This window comes from Notothenia coriiceps, unplaced genomic scaffold (genome assembly GCF_000735185.1).
Source record: "Notothenia coriiceps isolate Sejong01 unplaced genomic scaffold, NC01 NC01_scaffold00035621, whole genome shotgun sequence".
In the NCBI taxonomy this organism is placed as follows: Eukaryota; Metazoa; Chordata; class Actinopteri; order Perciformes; family Nototheniidae; genus Notothenia; species Notothenia coriiceps.
Window position 1 is genome coordinate 51,002 of NW_011368322.1, and position 12,111 is coordinate 63,112.

The 12,111-nt window shown below is 39.6% G+C and overlaps 1 protein-coding gene across 1 annotated transcript in view; it reads right to left on the reverse strand.

Moving 5' to 3' along the window:
• The window catches only part of LOC104963117 (importin-11-like), a 55,137-nt gene extending 43,230 nt beyond the window's left edge, over positions 1 to 11,907 (reverse strand). Inside the window, 9 exon segments of the mRNA XM_010791679.1 lie at positions 114 to 219; positions 1,384 to 1,431; positions 2,430 to 2,520; positions 3,902 to 3,945; positions 4,367 to 4,519; positions 5,853 to 6,045; positions 6,187 to 6,257; positions 8,628 to 8,676; positions 11,734 to 11,907. Coding sequence (XP_010789981.1) covers positions 114 to 219; positions 1,384 to 1,431; positions 2,430 to 2,520; positions 3,902 to 3,945; positions 4,367 to 4,519; positions 5,853 to 6,045; positions 6,187 to 6,257; positions 8,628 to 8,676; positions 11,734 to 11,907 — 929 coding nt within the window.
• Positions 11,908 to 12,111: the final 204 nt, after the last annotated feature.

The following is a 12,111-nucleotide window of genomic DNA, read 5'->3' on the forward strand; positions in this document are numbered from 1 at the left end:
CTTATATATGTACACATCATTCAATTTAGCTGCTGCGGCTTATATTCAGGTGCGCCTTATAGTCCGAAAATTACGGTAAATATCAAATATCAAGAAAACCTATATGGACATACCTGTGATGGCTGACTTGAAGTTCTCCGAGAAGCTGATTCTTGAACCACTGGTCGAAGTCCACGTTGTCAAACAGCTCGTAAGCTGCCAGTCCTACTGCATTGTATACTGCAGACAAAACAACCACAATAGGAGTTTAGAAAATCATCATCATATAGGCTACATTCAGAAGTATTATTCATGGCTGCCACTAGGTGAGATTATACCGGGAGCCAGTAAGCAACTTTTGTCAGCTATAAAGGCAGTTGACGCAGGTGGTCTTGTTATTTCAGCAAATAGGGATGTCACAAAGCACTGTCCATTACAAATGACAAATATCTTCATATCAGACAAACTAATGTGTCTCATCCAGTAATAGGCTCATTAAAAGGATCTGTTATATTATGGGTTGGAGGCTCAGATCCTGGGTCCTCCTCTCTAAGCAGTTTAATTAGGGTCATGGTCTAAGTATATTATTACCGTTATAATGATTGACTCGTTAACAGATCAGGACCTGCCGTTATTAAGTGCCCCTATGGCTCTTCAACTAGCTCCCACAGCACAATTATATGTCAATGCTGCTACCACCGCACGACTCCATCATCCAGTGATGTCTGCCGTTAGATCAACACTGTCAGGAAACTGCCGAGATCTCTGAGGGCATCCCGCTTCAACAGAGGACCTAATAGTATGCAATCTCAACTCCCTGTGATTTAGTTGTGTGTGTATCATAATACTAACGGAGGAGCAGCCCTGACCTACCACAGAGTTATAAATACTAAGATGAGTTAGAGAGGAGGAAGACAGGGTGTAAGGAAACAAGACCCCGGGGACATGAGAAGTTAAGTGAGGGAAAGAGCAGTAAAGCCAAAGGGATGACAGTATACAAATGCAACCAAAAAAGAGAATATATAAGTTCAATCATTTAGATGTATTTATTTAGACTTGTCATCTTGGTCTAAAAGTATTGGGAGTCATCTGTTTATCCATATTTCAATGTTCCTTGCTCTCTCTTATCCAGCTGTCTGCAATGTTTGGGATTTGTAGACAGGAGCAACATTATGTTAAGTATTGGGCCAAGGGATACATCGACATATGGACTGCAGGGGTTTGGATCGAACGCAAAACCTTCCAATTAAAAGAGGAATGATTACCTCACAGCCACAGAAAAAAAAAAGAGTTTTGCTAAATCTGACTCTTCTTATGAGTCCGAATCGATTGTTTGATTCACCTGGCATAAAGAGAAAACTGCAGTCATTAAACATCTAGATGTATGTGAAGCCGTTGACTCACCTGCATCCTTCATTAGCAGCTGAACAGAGTCTTCCACATTGGTTGGGCCTGCAAAGACAGATAGAATCTAAGGATTATTTTATTGGCTGGAGTAACATGCATACAGTTGAAAGCTTTGTTCAATAATAACAGACAATCTGTAGGATGTATTGGACCCAGTGAGCACATAAGACAGTTGCAACTTGAAGCAGCCTTGTCTCCATTGTATCCGTGTTGTCTCAATCAATTCACTGGTCTGTTCTCGACCTCTCTGTTAGTTCTTATTGTGTACTTAGTTCTCAAAATCAATAGCTTCCTCCCTTCAACCATAGAATGACACCAATCTGGCTTCGTCCTTGCTCCAGCAGAACCCATTTCCACTATGTCGTGTGTGTGTGTGTGTGTGGTGTGTGTGTGTGTGTGTGTGTGTGTGTGTGTGTGTGTGTGTGTGTGTGTGTGTGTGTGTGTGTGTGTGTGTGTGTGTGTGTGTGTGTGTGTGTGTGTGGTGTGTGGTGTGTGGTGTGTGTCCATGTTGCAGTCTAGGTCTGTGAGTGGTTGTAACTTTGGAGGTTTTTTTACCAGGGAACTTGAAGGTTGGCCCATATATTGCATGTGACACCTTCTGTAACTGCTAAAAGCAACAAACTTAGATGCTTTGCTGTGTTCCAATATAATAAATCACTTACTCTGAAACAAGGCTCTATTTCATGATGTAAAATGGGATCTCACAACTGAAGCAGAATTTGTGTAACAGGGTAACTGATACAGTATGGTACATGCAAGGCTATGTTTACAGCATTTTTCAAACACAAAGGTAATTCATTTGCCTTATGTGTTACCAATTCATTATAAAACAAGCAACCTAATTCAACAGTAACATATATTTACAGTATTAATAGAGTGCACAAGTATTAGAAAATAATTAATAAAAATCCAACAGTACCAACAGCCTCCAGAACAGGACCATAACATAAAATGTTTTACATATGCTGAATTTTGTGAAGGCTCATTAAGCAATTTGTCCTGCATTAAAGGTAGTTCAAATTAATATAACTGTAATAACTGACCCTGGAGATTCTGAACCATTTCCAGTAGCACGGGTATCAGTGTCTGGTTGTAGGCGTGGAAGATATCCAGGAACAACACTTCTGCACATGGCTAGATAGAGAAAGAGAGCAGAGAGGACAAAAAGGTGGATTATTTGACATAATTGATTGCGGAAGTCATTTTGTTTTTCTCCCAGCTCTGCCCATTCTTAGCAGCCCGGTTTGATTAGGTTGGACACGCAGTGATTCTGAGAATGATTGTCACATTAAAAATTAAAGTCAGTGAATACCCTTCGATATATACACAAAGAAGAGCTTCATAAAAAAGAGGCTCATGCACAAACACAAACGGCAATCAATGCCTTGAGGTTCCAGAGATAATACAAATCAATGAGAACTTGTCAGGGGATATGTGTGTGTGTTTGTGGGTTAAAAAAGTGAAATGGTAGTCAACACATGTTCAGCAGTATATTGGTTTAAGATGTCACAAAAAAATCTACTGGTATATGAAATGAAAGGTGTGAGAAATCTGAGAAAAATGATTGAGAAAACTCATGAATACATGCTGTGTTTAATGAGTGCACATGTGTGTGACATCTCAAAGAAAGTACTGGAGGTTTGACCTTCCCCCCCTGGTAGCCAGAGGTCAGGTGAACTTCAACACAGCTTCACAGGATTAAGACAAACACAAGCACTTGTTCCTTAGGAAATAAATATAAACAGGTGGGAATATTGATAGGGGAAGGTCACCTGTAATCAGCCATTAGAATCGGTGACCATGATGGATGGTGACATTTGATCCATGAACCATACTGAGTACAACAATGTGTTAATAAGAGGGTCAAAGGAGGGTGTGCACTGTGTGGAAAAGGTTCCTTTTTTATGAGTGTATTAAATAAAATATAGATTAAACTCCTGCAATATTTAAATGTATCCTTCTTAAGGTGTATATCTGCAGAATTGTACATGTATCGTTGCAATTCCTGCCTGCCAAAATGTGTGTGGCAGCTGGTTATAAATGAAGAACTTTTACTCTTTTATTTTTAGGTCAAATTAATAAACGGCAACGATCTACATTATTATTTATTTTAAACAGAAGAGCAGAGGGATTTCATCTGAAGTGATGAAAGCAAGGAGATGTGGCTCAACACAAAAAAAGAGAAATGAGGGGTATACAGAAAGAAAAGAGACAGAATAGAGGATTATGTCATGACTCAGAAAAACAGCTGAAGACAAACCACTGCCTGAGATACGAGCAAAAGCCTGGGGGGCCACTAACTGTTTTATGATGCTGCGATGTATACAGCCTGCCCAGTACCACCGCATAAAACACTTTAAATGATGAAAATATATCACACACACTAAAGGGCATTTGTAAAAAAAAAAAAAAAGAAAGAATAATAATAAAATTGGAATAATCTTCTGTTATGGTTATTTTAACAAAAAGATGTTTCAAGGGTGGAGTAAGTGTGGATGTGTATGCCTATACTTACTCGTAGACTGTATTTCCAAGAGTCTCCACCGGTTTCTTCAACAGCTAGAAAAGAAAAGAAGTCTCAGAGCGGTGGTCCCATGCAGAGCATTAGCAGAAGAGTGGCTGTCTATGGAGGACTGTCAAGCTAATAATAGTACATGACTGAACTATATTCTGAGATGGCAAATGGTTGTCAATTAGAAAATGCTGGTCTGAATTACAAAGTGATTATTTTCTATGCAAAAGTCCAAATGTGTTCTTAAAAACGTTCTGATTCATTACAGAACTGAATCTAATTGCTTTAACTAGCAGAGCATGTTATTAAAGTGGATGTTGGTTAAAGTTTGACTGTGCAGTTTATCACATAGAAATGTAGTTAGCTTCCTCCCTATTCTGGACTGAACCTGTTAACACCGGCAGCCTGCAGGTCCAGACAAGTCTGTATTTTTGGATTAAGCCTGTGTATCTGGGGATGTGCTATTACCAAAGCTCTCGGGGTCCTCTTCCCACATTGCCAACTCTTCCTCTGTGAGGAGGAAGTAGTGTGAGACTAGTCTGCGTCCAATCTCTGTCAGTGTGGGGTGTGTGAAGAATGCCGTCTTGATCTTGTGAGCCTCCAGACTCTCTGGTTTACTGTCTGAGGGCGGGAGAAGCGAGGGGGAAGAAAGAAAAGAGAACAAATAGAGATTGAAGGAGGGATGGAAATGTTATCATCCGTTTATCTATTATACCAAAAGTCCTCTAATAATTGCACTAATAGCTTTTGTTGGTACTTATCTACTCTTCAGAGGTTGAATTGTTTCCAATGTTTGGAATTCACATTTCAAAATGATATGGTATATTTTACATTTTTTAAATATAAAAATAGGCTGCATGCTCAAAAGGCTTGATTTCAGGCAAAAGCTTTTTCTTCTTCTCATTTTAAATGGGGAACTAAACATTAATACAAGCAATGTTGGTATTCTTCTGTAGGCCATTTATTGTCTGTTTTCTAACATTAAACATACTATATTGGTTTATGTTGTTGTTACGACAACGTTTCCATTCTCTGCCAATCATCTTGCCTTTTCAGTAAACATTTTAAATATTAAAGAATATTTTTTTTAAACGCGAAAACAAACAACACCAGCAGTTTAGGGGGGGGGGGATTCTGATGTAAAGCAAAGATGAAAATTAAACTTTACTTTCAAAGCTAAACCTATACTCAACCAGACTGATTTCTCGTCATTAAAACTTCCAAACCTCCTCTTACCCTGTGGCCTCTGAACTCGCGCTACTCTCACAGAACTGGGTGTGTGGTTGTTAAACTCTCAGACACACCTGTCCGTCTACCCGACTGACAGCAGGGGCCTAATAGATCATTCAGATGGCTGCTCGGAGCTGAGCTAGGTCATTTAAGGCTCAACTTATCCTTTAGCTATGTAACCCTGATACTCCATATACTTTGTTTCCCTGTTTGGAAATAGAAAGCAAACCTCACGTCGAATTTAGCTCTGCCGCCAAGGCGCACTTAAACATTTGACTGAAACCCGACCATGTACACGAGGACCACAATATGGCTCACTCTGAGAAAGATTGCATCCAAGAAAGGTCTTCAATAAGTCTCACCATAGACGATACTAGCTGGCAGAACAAAGACGGAGTGCTGTGCTCCACAGCTAATGGAGCACTGGAGGCTTCTGTCAGCTTGAAATAAACATGAGCCTTGGTGATGTACTGTGGCGCTCAGTGGTGTGTTCTTTCAGTCAGTGATCAGCTTTGAAGAGCTAGTGGCGTTTTCTGTTGGCCTTAGAATCATAGACTTGAAATTCAAATTTGATTTGTCTGGCTTAAATGTTTTCTTTCTCCTCATTGATGTCTGCAAGTATTATCACTCGTCTACCGTGTACTTTACTCTCTTGGGTTGTCGTTTTGATCCTTTTTATTCTAAACCCTTATTGCCCCTCTTTCCCACCGCCGTCATATCCTACCCTCGATGTTCTTTGAAGGTTTGTAGGCTTCATTCTTTACAATCATCTTGATGAGGTTCATGCACTGAACAATGAAGCGTTCAAAGGTCACTCCCTCTCCTGCAGGTGTGAACAGGTAGCTGACGGCAAATTCCAGGGAACGCTGGATTAGGGGTATGAACGCACATGGATGGTACTCCAGGAAATCTAACAACTACAAGAGGGGGAGAAAGAAGAAGGACACACATTTGTTAGACGATATAATTAGTCTGCAACATCTTTGAATCAAACATACAACTAATTCATAATTGACAAAACAGAAATGTGTCATTTATTGATATACAAGTCAACTCACAGTTTTAGTGTACAGTATGATCATCTTCTCCAGCTTTTCTCTGCATGTGCTGTCTGGACCAACCTGTCGATCTGAAACACAAAAAGAGAACTCAGGATTGATACACAGCAGTAAACCTACAATTATATAATAATCTTTAATATTTGGCAACTATTGTTCAATCTAAATGTGTTAAATATCTGAAGATTTTTTGCGTTAACAGAGATTTAACAGTGGCAGAAAAAATTCAACTTTTTGATTTTTTTTCCCTTAATTATTTAGCTTATGCCTTCTCTGATCTTGTCTTATCAACATGATGGACCCTATGTAAAAAGGGTAAAAAAACGTGAACCGAATAACTATGTATGATAAATATCACAAGCAGAAGGGAAGGAAAAAGTGTCACATAAAGGAATAAAAGTATTCTGATTTACTAGTAGGAACTTTTCCACGTAGTTGAAGGTGAAATATCCACCTCACGTTGCCGCCTTGTAGTGGTCCCATTACACATTGGTGTATATAATAAAGTTAACTTATAAAGGAACTAAAAAATGACCATGAATGACTGACTACCTTTGTTGTACAGTTTCGCTCCATAAAACCAATCATGATGCTAGAGCCAAAAAATGTCCCCTATGGTTTACTCCCTTGTCGGCCTCATTGATGAAACCATTACGGTCTCTGACTTTCCTCCAATAACTGAACAGCCAGGGTCATAGTTTCCTCTCCCTTTCTACACACATTCATTTCTATCAGCCACTGCTCATTCAAAGTGACACCAGATTGATGAAAAAGGTTAGCTGGCTCAAAGATCACTTTGTCTTGCTTCTTTCAGATTTAAGGGGCTTATGTAGAGCAAAACAACGTTGATTTTATTGACCTTCTGTCCATGTCAATGTCTCCTTGGTGCAAGTGTAAAACAGCTGGTGAGCAGGTGTTGTGTAAAGTCATCAAAGTTATTGAGGTCACACATCTGAACCAGTGAAACATGTTAATAACATCTATGGACTGAGATCAATAAAGAGAATGATGACAGAAAAGAAAAATATGAATTATTTATGATAAATTCCAAATAAACTTGAAAAAAAATGGTGTGACTGCCAGAAAATGGATAGGTGGCCTAAGGTGGAGGATAGACATCAAGCAGGGAGAGCCAGACATCTTCATGGACCCAAAAGACTGCCCCCAAAAAAAGCCAGTTTACAAAGCTGACCTTATCATTCTGTGCAGAGCTGATTCTCTCCCCAGCCCGGCTGTGAGCTGCAGTTCCCATATCTGCCCAAATACCAACAGGACTCCTGTCTCCATTTCCATCAGCAGAGTAAATATTGGAAGTGATATTTGTTGCAGACATCTGCTACTACGGCAGTTTTTAGAGTCGTGTCTGACATTTATCTTTCACTCACTGGGTGTTGTCAGGACAAACTCCCTTTGAAAAGAAGAAAGGAGCAGTGATAGTGAAATCCAACAGTGAGCTAACACAGCTGCCACTCAACTGGGCGGCTAGTAGCTACCACTCAAAAGGGTGTCACTTGTTGGGTGTCTCATCGCATAAACTTTCCCAAGGGAATGATTTTATAAACTCAGGAACTCTACATGCATTTCAACCATAGGCTACACACTACAGGCTAAACGGACTTGCCGTACCACAGTTCTAGGTGATAGAAAAAGTCCCTACCATAGTAGTACCTTCCCATGGTTCAGGAGCTAAAAGATTGCGTAGCACGTTGCTGATTGTTCAGACACTGTCATAGCGTGTAATGCTTCATCTACACTTTAAGGAGAACATTGGCAGACTTTAGTATCAATATCAGAACGAGGGAAAGACATAACTTGCCGTGAGATTAAGAGAGAAAAGAAAGAGTAAACAGGAACAACTTCAAGAGAGCAGGTGCGAAATTGAGAGGCAGTAATGGTTAAAAGAGTGAGAATGATAGAGGGAGAACAAAAATGAAAGAAATGTATCACACTAAAGCACATATAACTATAAGGATGTCTAAAGTGTATATTAAGATGGGGAAATTATTGTAAAAGAGTAATGTTGGGCAGGAACACAGTAAGGGATCACTTTCACACAATCCAACAGAATATTGATGGATGAGACTTACATGTTTTGCTTTGAAAGGAGAGACAGAAAGGTAAGAATAATTTATAATTTTCAGAGAGTTATCGCTTGAAGCAAAGAAAAGAAAAAAATAGATAAGAAAAACTAAAATAATGAATAGTGCAGAATGAGGTCGGGTCACCTTCAGAGATACAGGAAGACATATTTAAAGCATCCTTAACCTGCTCTCAGGAGTACAAAGATTGTCATCCTTGACATTGGGTATCTTCTCATTAAGCCTTTGAGTAGGTGAGCCTACAGTATTCATTAGATTAGGCACCGGTAACTACTGAATGGAAGAGCCTCGGATCAGAGATGCAGCAAAGATAAAGAGACAGATAAAGACACAAGTACTCACAGCATTCCAAGAACTGCTTTAGCCTCTCAAACACAGCGTTCAGGAAACCCTGAAAGGGAAGAGATGAAGAGAGGGCGAGATAAAGTTTAATGTCTTTGACATTTCAGCAGTTGAATCACTTGTGATTGCATCACCAGTACTGCTCAGAAGCAGATATATTAACAAGGGAATAACTTTAGTGTGTGTTGCGTGTGTGTTGCATGTGTATCAATGCAAAGGCAAACCCGCCTCTGTACTCAGAAGCATAAATAAAAGTGCTGGCTTCACATTATGAAAGAAAATCAATTTCTGGGGCCTGGTGCAGATGTGGCTTAAGATAGGAAATGAGATGATAGATAGGGATACAATCGGTTTAGTTTTGCCTCAATGTTCAGCCGTGAGATCAACAGCACTTTCTTTAGTCACACACCCAGCAGGCAAAGCCTTCAAGTATAGCTCCAAAGAGAATTCAGTGATAAAAGAGGCGTCACAGAGAAGGCTGGGAGATGTTGAAAAACAACACTTGCGACAGGCAACTGTTAAACTAATGGTGGGATTAGGAAAATAGGGGGAGGCAAGATGGGTGTAAAAATAGAGGGATAACGAAAAACTGAAATAGAACATGGAGGAAATGCTTAAGCAGAAAGGAGTGCTAAGAGAAGATTTCCGCTGAATAAAAAAAGGTTTGACAACTACAGAGTTAGAGAAATGAGGCTCCCGGCAGTTCTGGGGGGAAATAAGAAGCTAAAGTTAAAGGAAATGAATGGCAGCTAAATGGATTGCGCTGTTAAGAATTGACAAATCGAGACAGACAAGAGTTCGGTGGACATCGAACGGGCATGTCAGCAGTAATTAAAAGATAAAAAGTAGTTTGTACAGAGAGAAGAGTGTTGACTAAACCACCGAGTTCAGTAAAGAAAGAATTAAAACAGTGGTTAACAATTTAAGATTTAAGTTGGTGGGGTTTTTTTTGCGGCGTGCGGTCAAGTTTGAGTGCACTGACTTGCTCCAGGTTTAGAATTATGCAAAATACAGTTTATTGCTCAACTGAATCATATAATCTGTATTTTGCATTAAAAATGACAAAAAGATGCTCGTTATCCACTGGATGTTGCAAACCCACATACTGAGAAGCAGACCGATATATATCAACAGAACAATCTGTTTGTTTCTGATCGATTGAGATCTATTCTACCCCCCCCTTTAGTGCCTGTTTGGTAATCTTGCTGGCTTGATTGTCAGTCATTCAACTGAAAAATGCATTTTAAAATTGATCACTGTGGCAGACTGTGTGAGAAATTACAATGCTCCTCATTCACAGTGGCAGTGTGTTCCAACTCCCCACTGTTCACTGCAATGTGCTGATTAGAAACTATAAACAGTGTGAAAACAGTGGCTTTAAGGGTCAATCACTTTTTATTTGTGCTCCAAAGAACAAAACAAGCATTTTAATGAGCCTAAGACAATTCTCAAGTTGTATTCAATTCAGAAGAGCGGCATATTTGACAAATGAAGAGCAAACTACAATATGTTGACGTTTACCGCATAATCCAGCCTAAAAGCAACACAGTTGCTGCTGCCTGCGGTACTTAAAGCTTAGAATTGTGTTTTGCTTGTTTAGTTTTTATTTGCTCACAAGTTTGTTTGACACCGGAGTTGCAGGAGAAAGAAAAAGTCTGGAACTGATATTTAACCTGTTTCCTGTGCTTTGATTGGTCAGTAGGATGTGTTTTTTTTTGTGTTGACCTCTTTTGTTTTGTTTCGCAGGACAAGTTACCCACCGTCATGGGACCAAAAACCCAGAGTTAACCCTAACATGACCAAATCCTTCCCAGAGTACAGTCCCTATTTCTAGTGATATTTGTAAAGATGATAGAAGTAACATGTGAGAGGAGGTAAAGTAATAATAATAATTCATTTATTTTATATAGGCGCCTTTCAAGGCTCTCAAGATCAACGTACAAACACATAAAAAACAAGATACACAATACATAACACCAGCATAAGAGACATAAACAAGACAATGCAGTATATAAATCAATCAAAGTGTTATGATAACAACACTGGTTGCCATTTCCAAATAATATTAAAACAAATTTCAATGGATAAATGTGCCTCCATAAATAACCAACTTCCAAAATGAGTCAATAACTTTGTATTTGTGCTCTCCACATGCCATCCGTGCTCAGGGGCTAAAGATTGATTTTGAAAGTCAAAGTACACAAAAACAACAAATTAGGTTGCTAGACAAAGCACAAGCATATTCACAGCCGATTGCACATCATGCAGATATGTGTCGGGCATATTATTACGATTCACCGTTACAGTCCGACGTGCTGGGGACTGCCGGCTGAACCACACGGCATGAAAATACTCTTACAGATGGGATCCTTTGTTTCTCTGCAGGAGGCTAAATACTTCTACAATAGGGAACCGGCATGTCCTTTCCCTAGTCAGAGATAACCTTGAATTCAGATTTTAAAACTAACAATGTATTATAATGTAGCAGTTTTCTCTGCATCAATCCCCACGACAGGGCGTAGGGAAGGAAGGAAGAGAAAATTGAGAGTTGATATCTCATCAACAACTTGCTTACATCCTCAATAAGTCGGATAAAAAGAGCACGTTTAAACCATCACATGAACATACACACATCCAAGTGAAGCGACAATAAGCAAAACAACCATCAAACCACCTTCAGCCTGTAGGCTAAAAGTTGTCTCATTAGTAAAATAATAGAGCGTGTAAACAAAACTACTGCGGTCATAACATTTATTTTCCATCTCCTAGTTGACAGGAAAGAACGAAAAAAAACAATAAAAGAAAATATATGAAGAGAAACAAAGAAAGAGAGACAAAGAGAGCGCAGTAGCAAACAAACTGACCTTAATGAATGTATGGTATTTCAAGGATAGATCAAGCCAAACAAATAGTTTTAAAGTTTTAAATATCAATTATTGTGTTTAATACTTTCTAAATCCATCATACAGGCATCACTTGATCATGGATTTATTCGAAAAGATTTGATGTTTTGGTCACAAGATGCTTGTCACGGCTGCTGTCTTCCTGGTCCTCTTAAGTGTGTTACTCTGTTTTGTATGTAAATGAGCTGTGCGGTTGCCCTGACGTGATTGGTTGCCATCTCCTGGTCCGCCTCCTGAAGATTGTGATTGGAGCACGCCGGGCCCGACGTGCTCCAATCCCCGAGCCATCCCATCGCACACCTGCCGGAGATGACGCTACAAAGCCTGGGGACAGCTATCACTCTGGAGGCTCTGCTGCGATCAGACACCTCACTCATTTTTGCTCCTGTGTCGTGGACACGTTAGAGTTGAACTGTCAGAACTTGTGTGACCCGTGTTTAGTGTTTTGTGTAGCGTGTGGTTTATGTGTTTAGAGTAGTGTGTTTAGATATGTGTTAGAGTAGCGTGTTTAGATATGTGTTAGAGTAGCGTGTTTAGATGTGTGTGTGTGTGTGTGTGTGTGTGTGTGTGTGTGTGTGTGT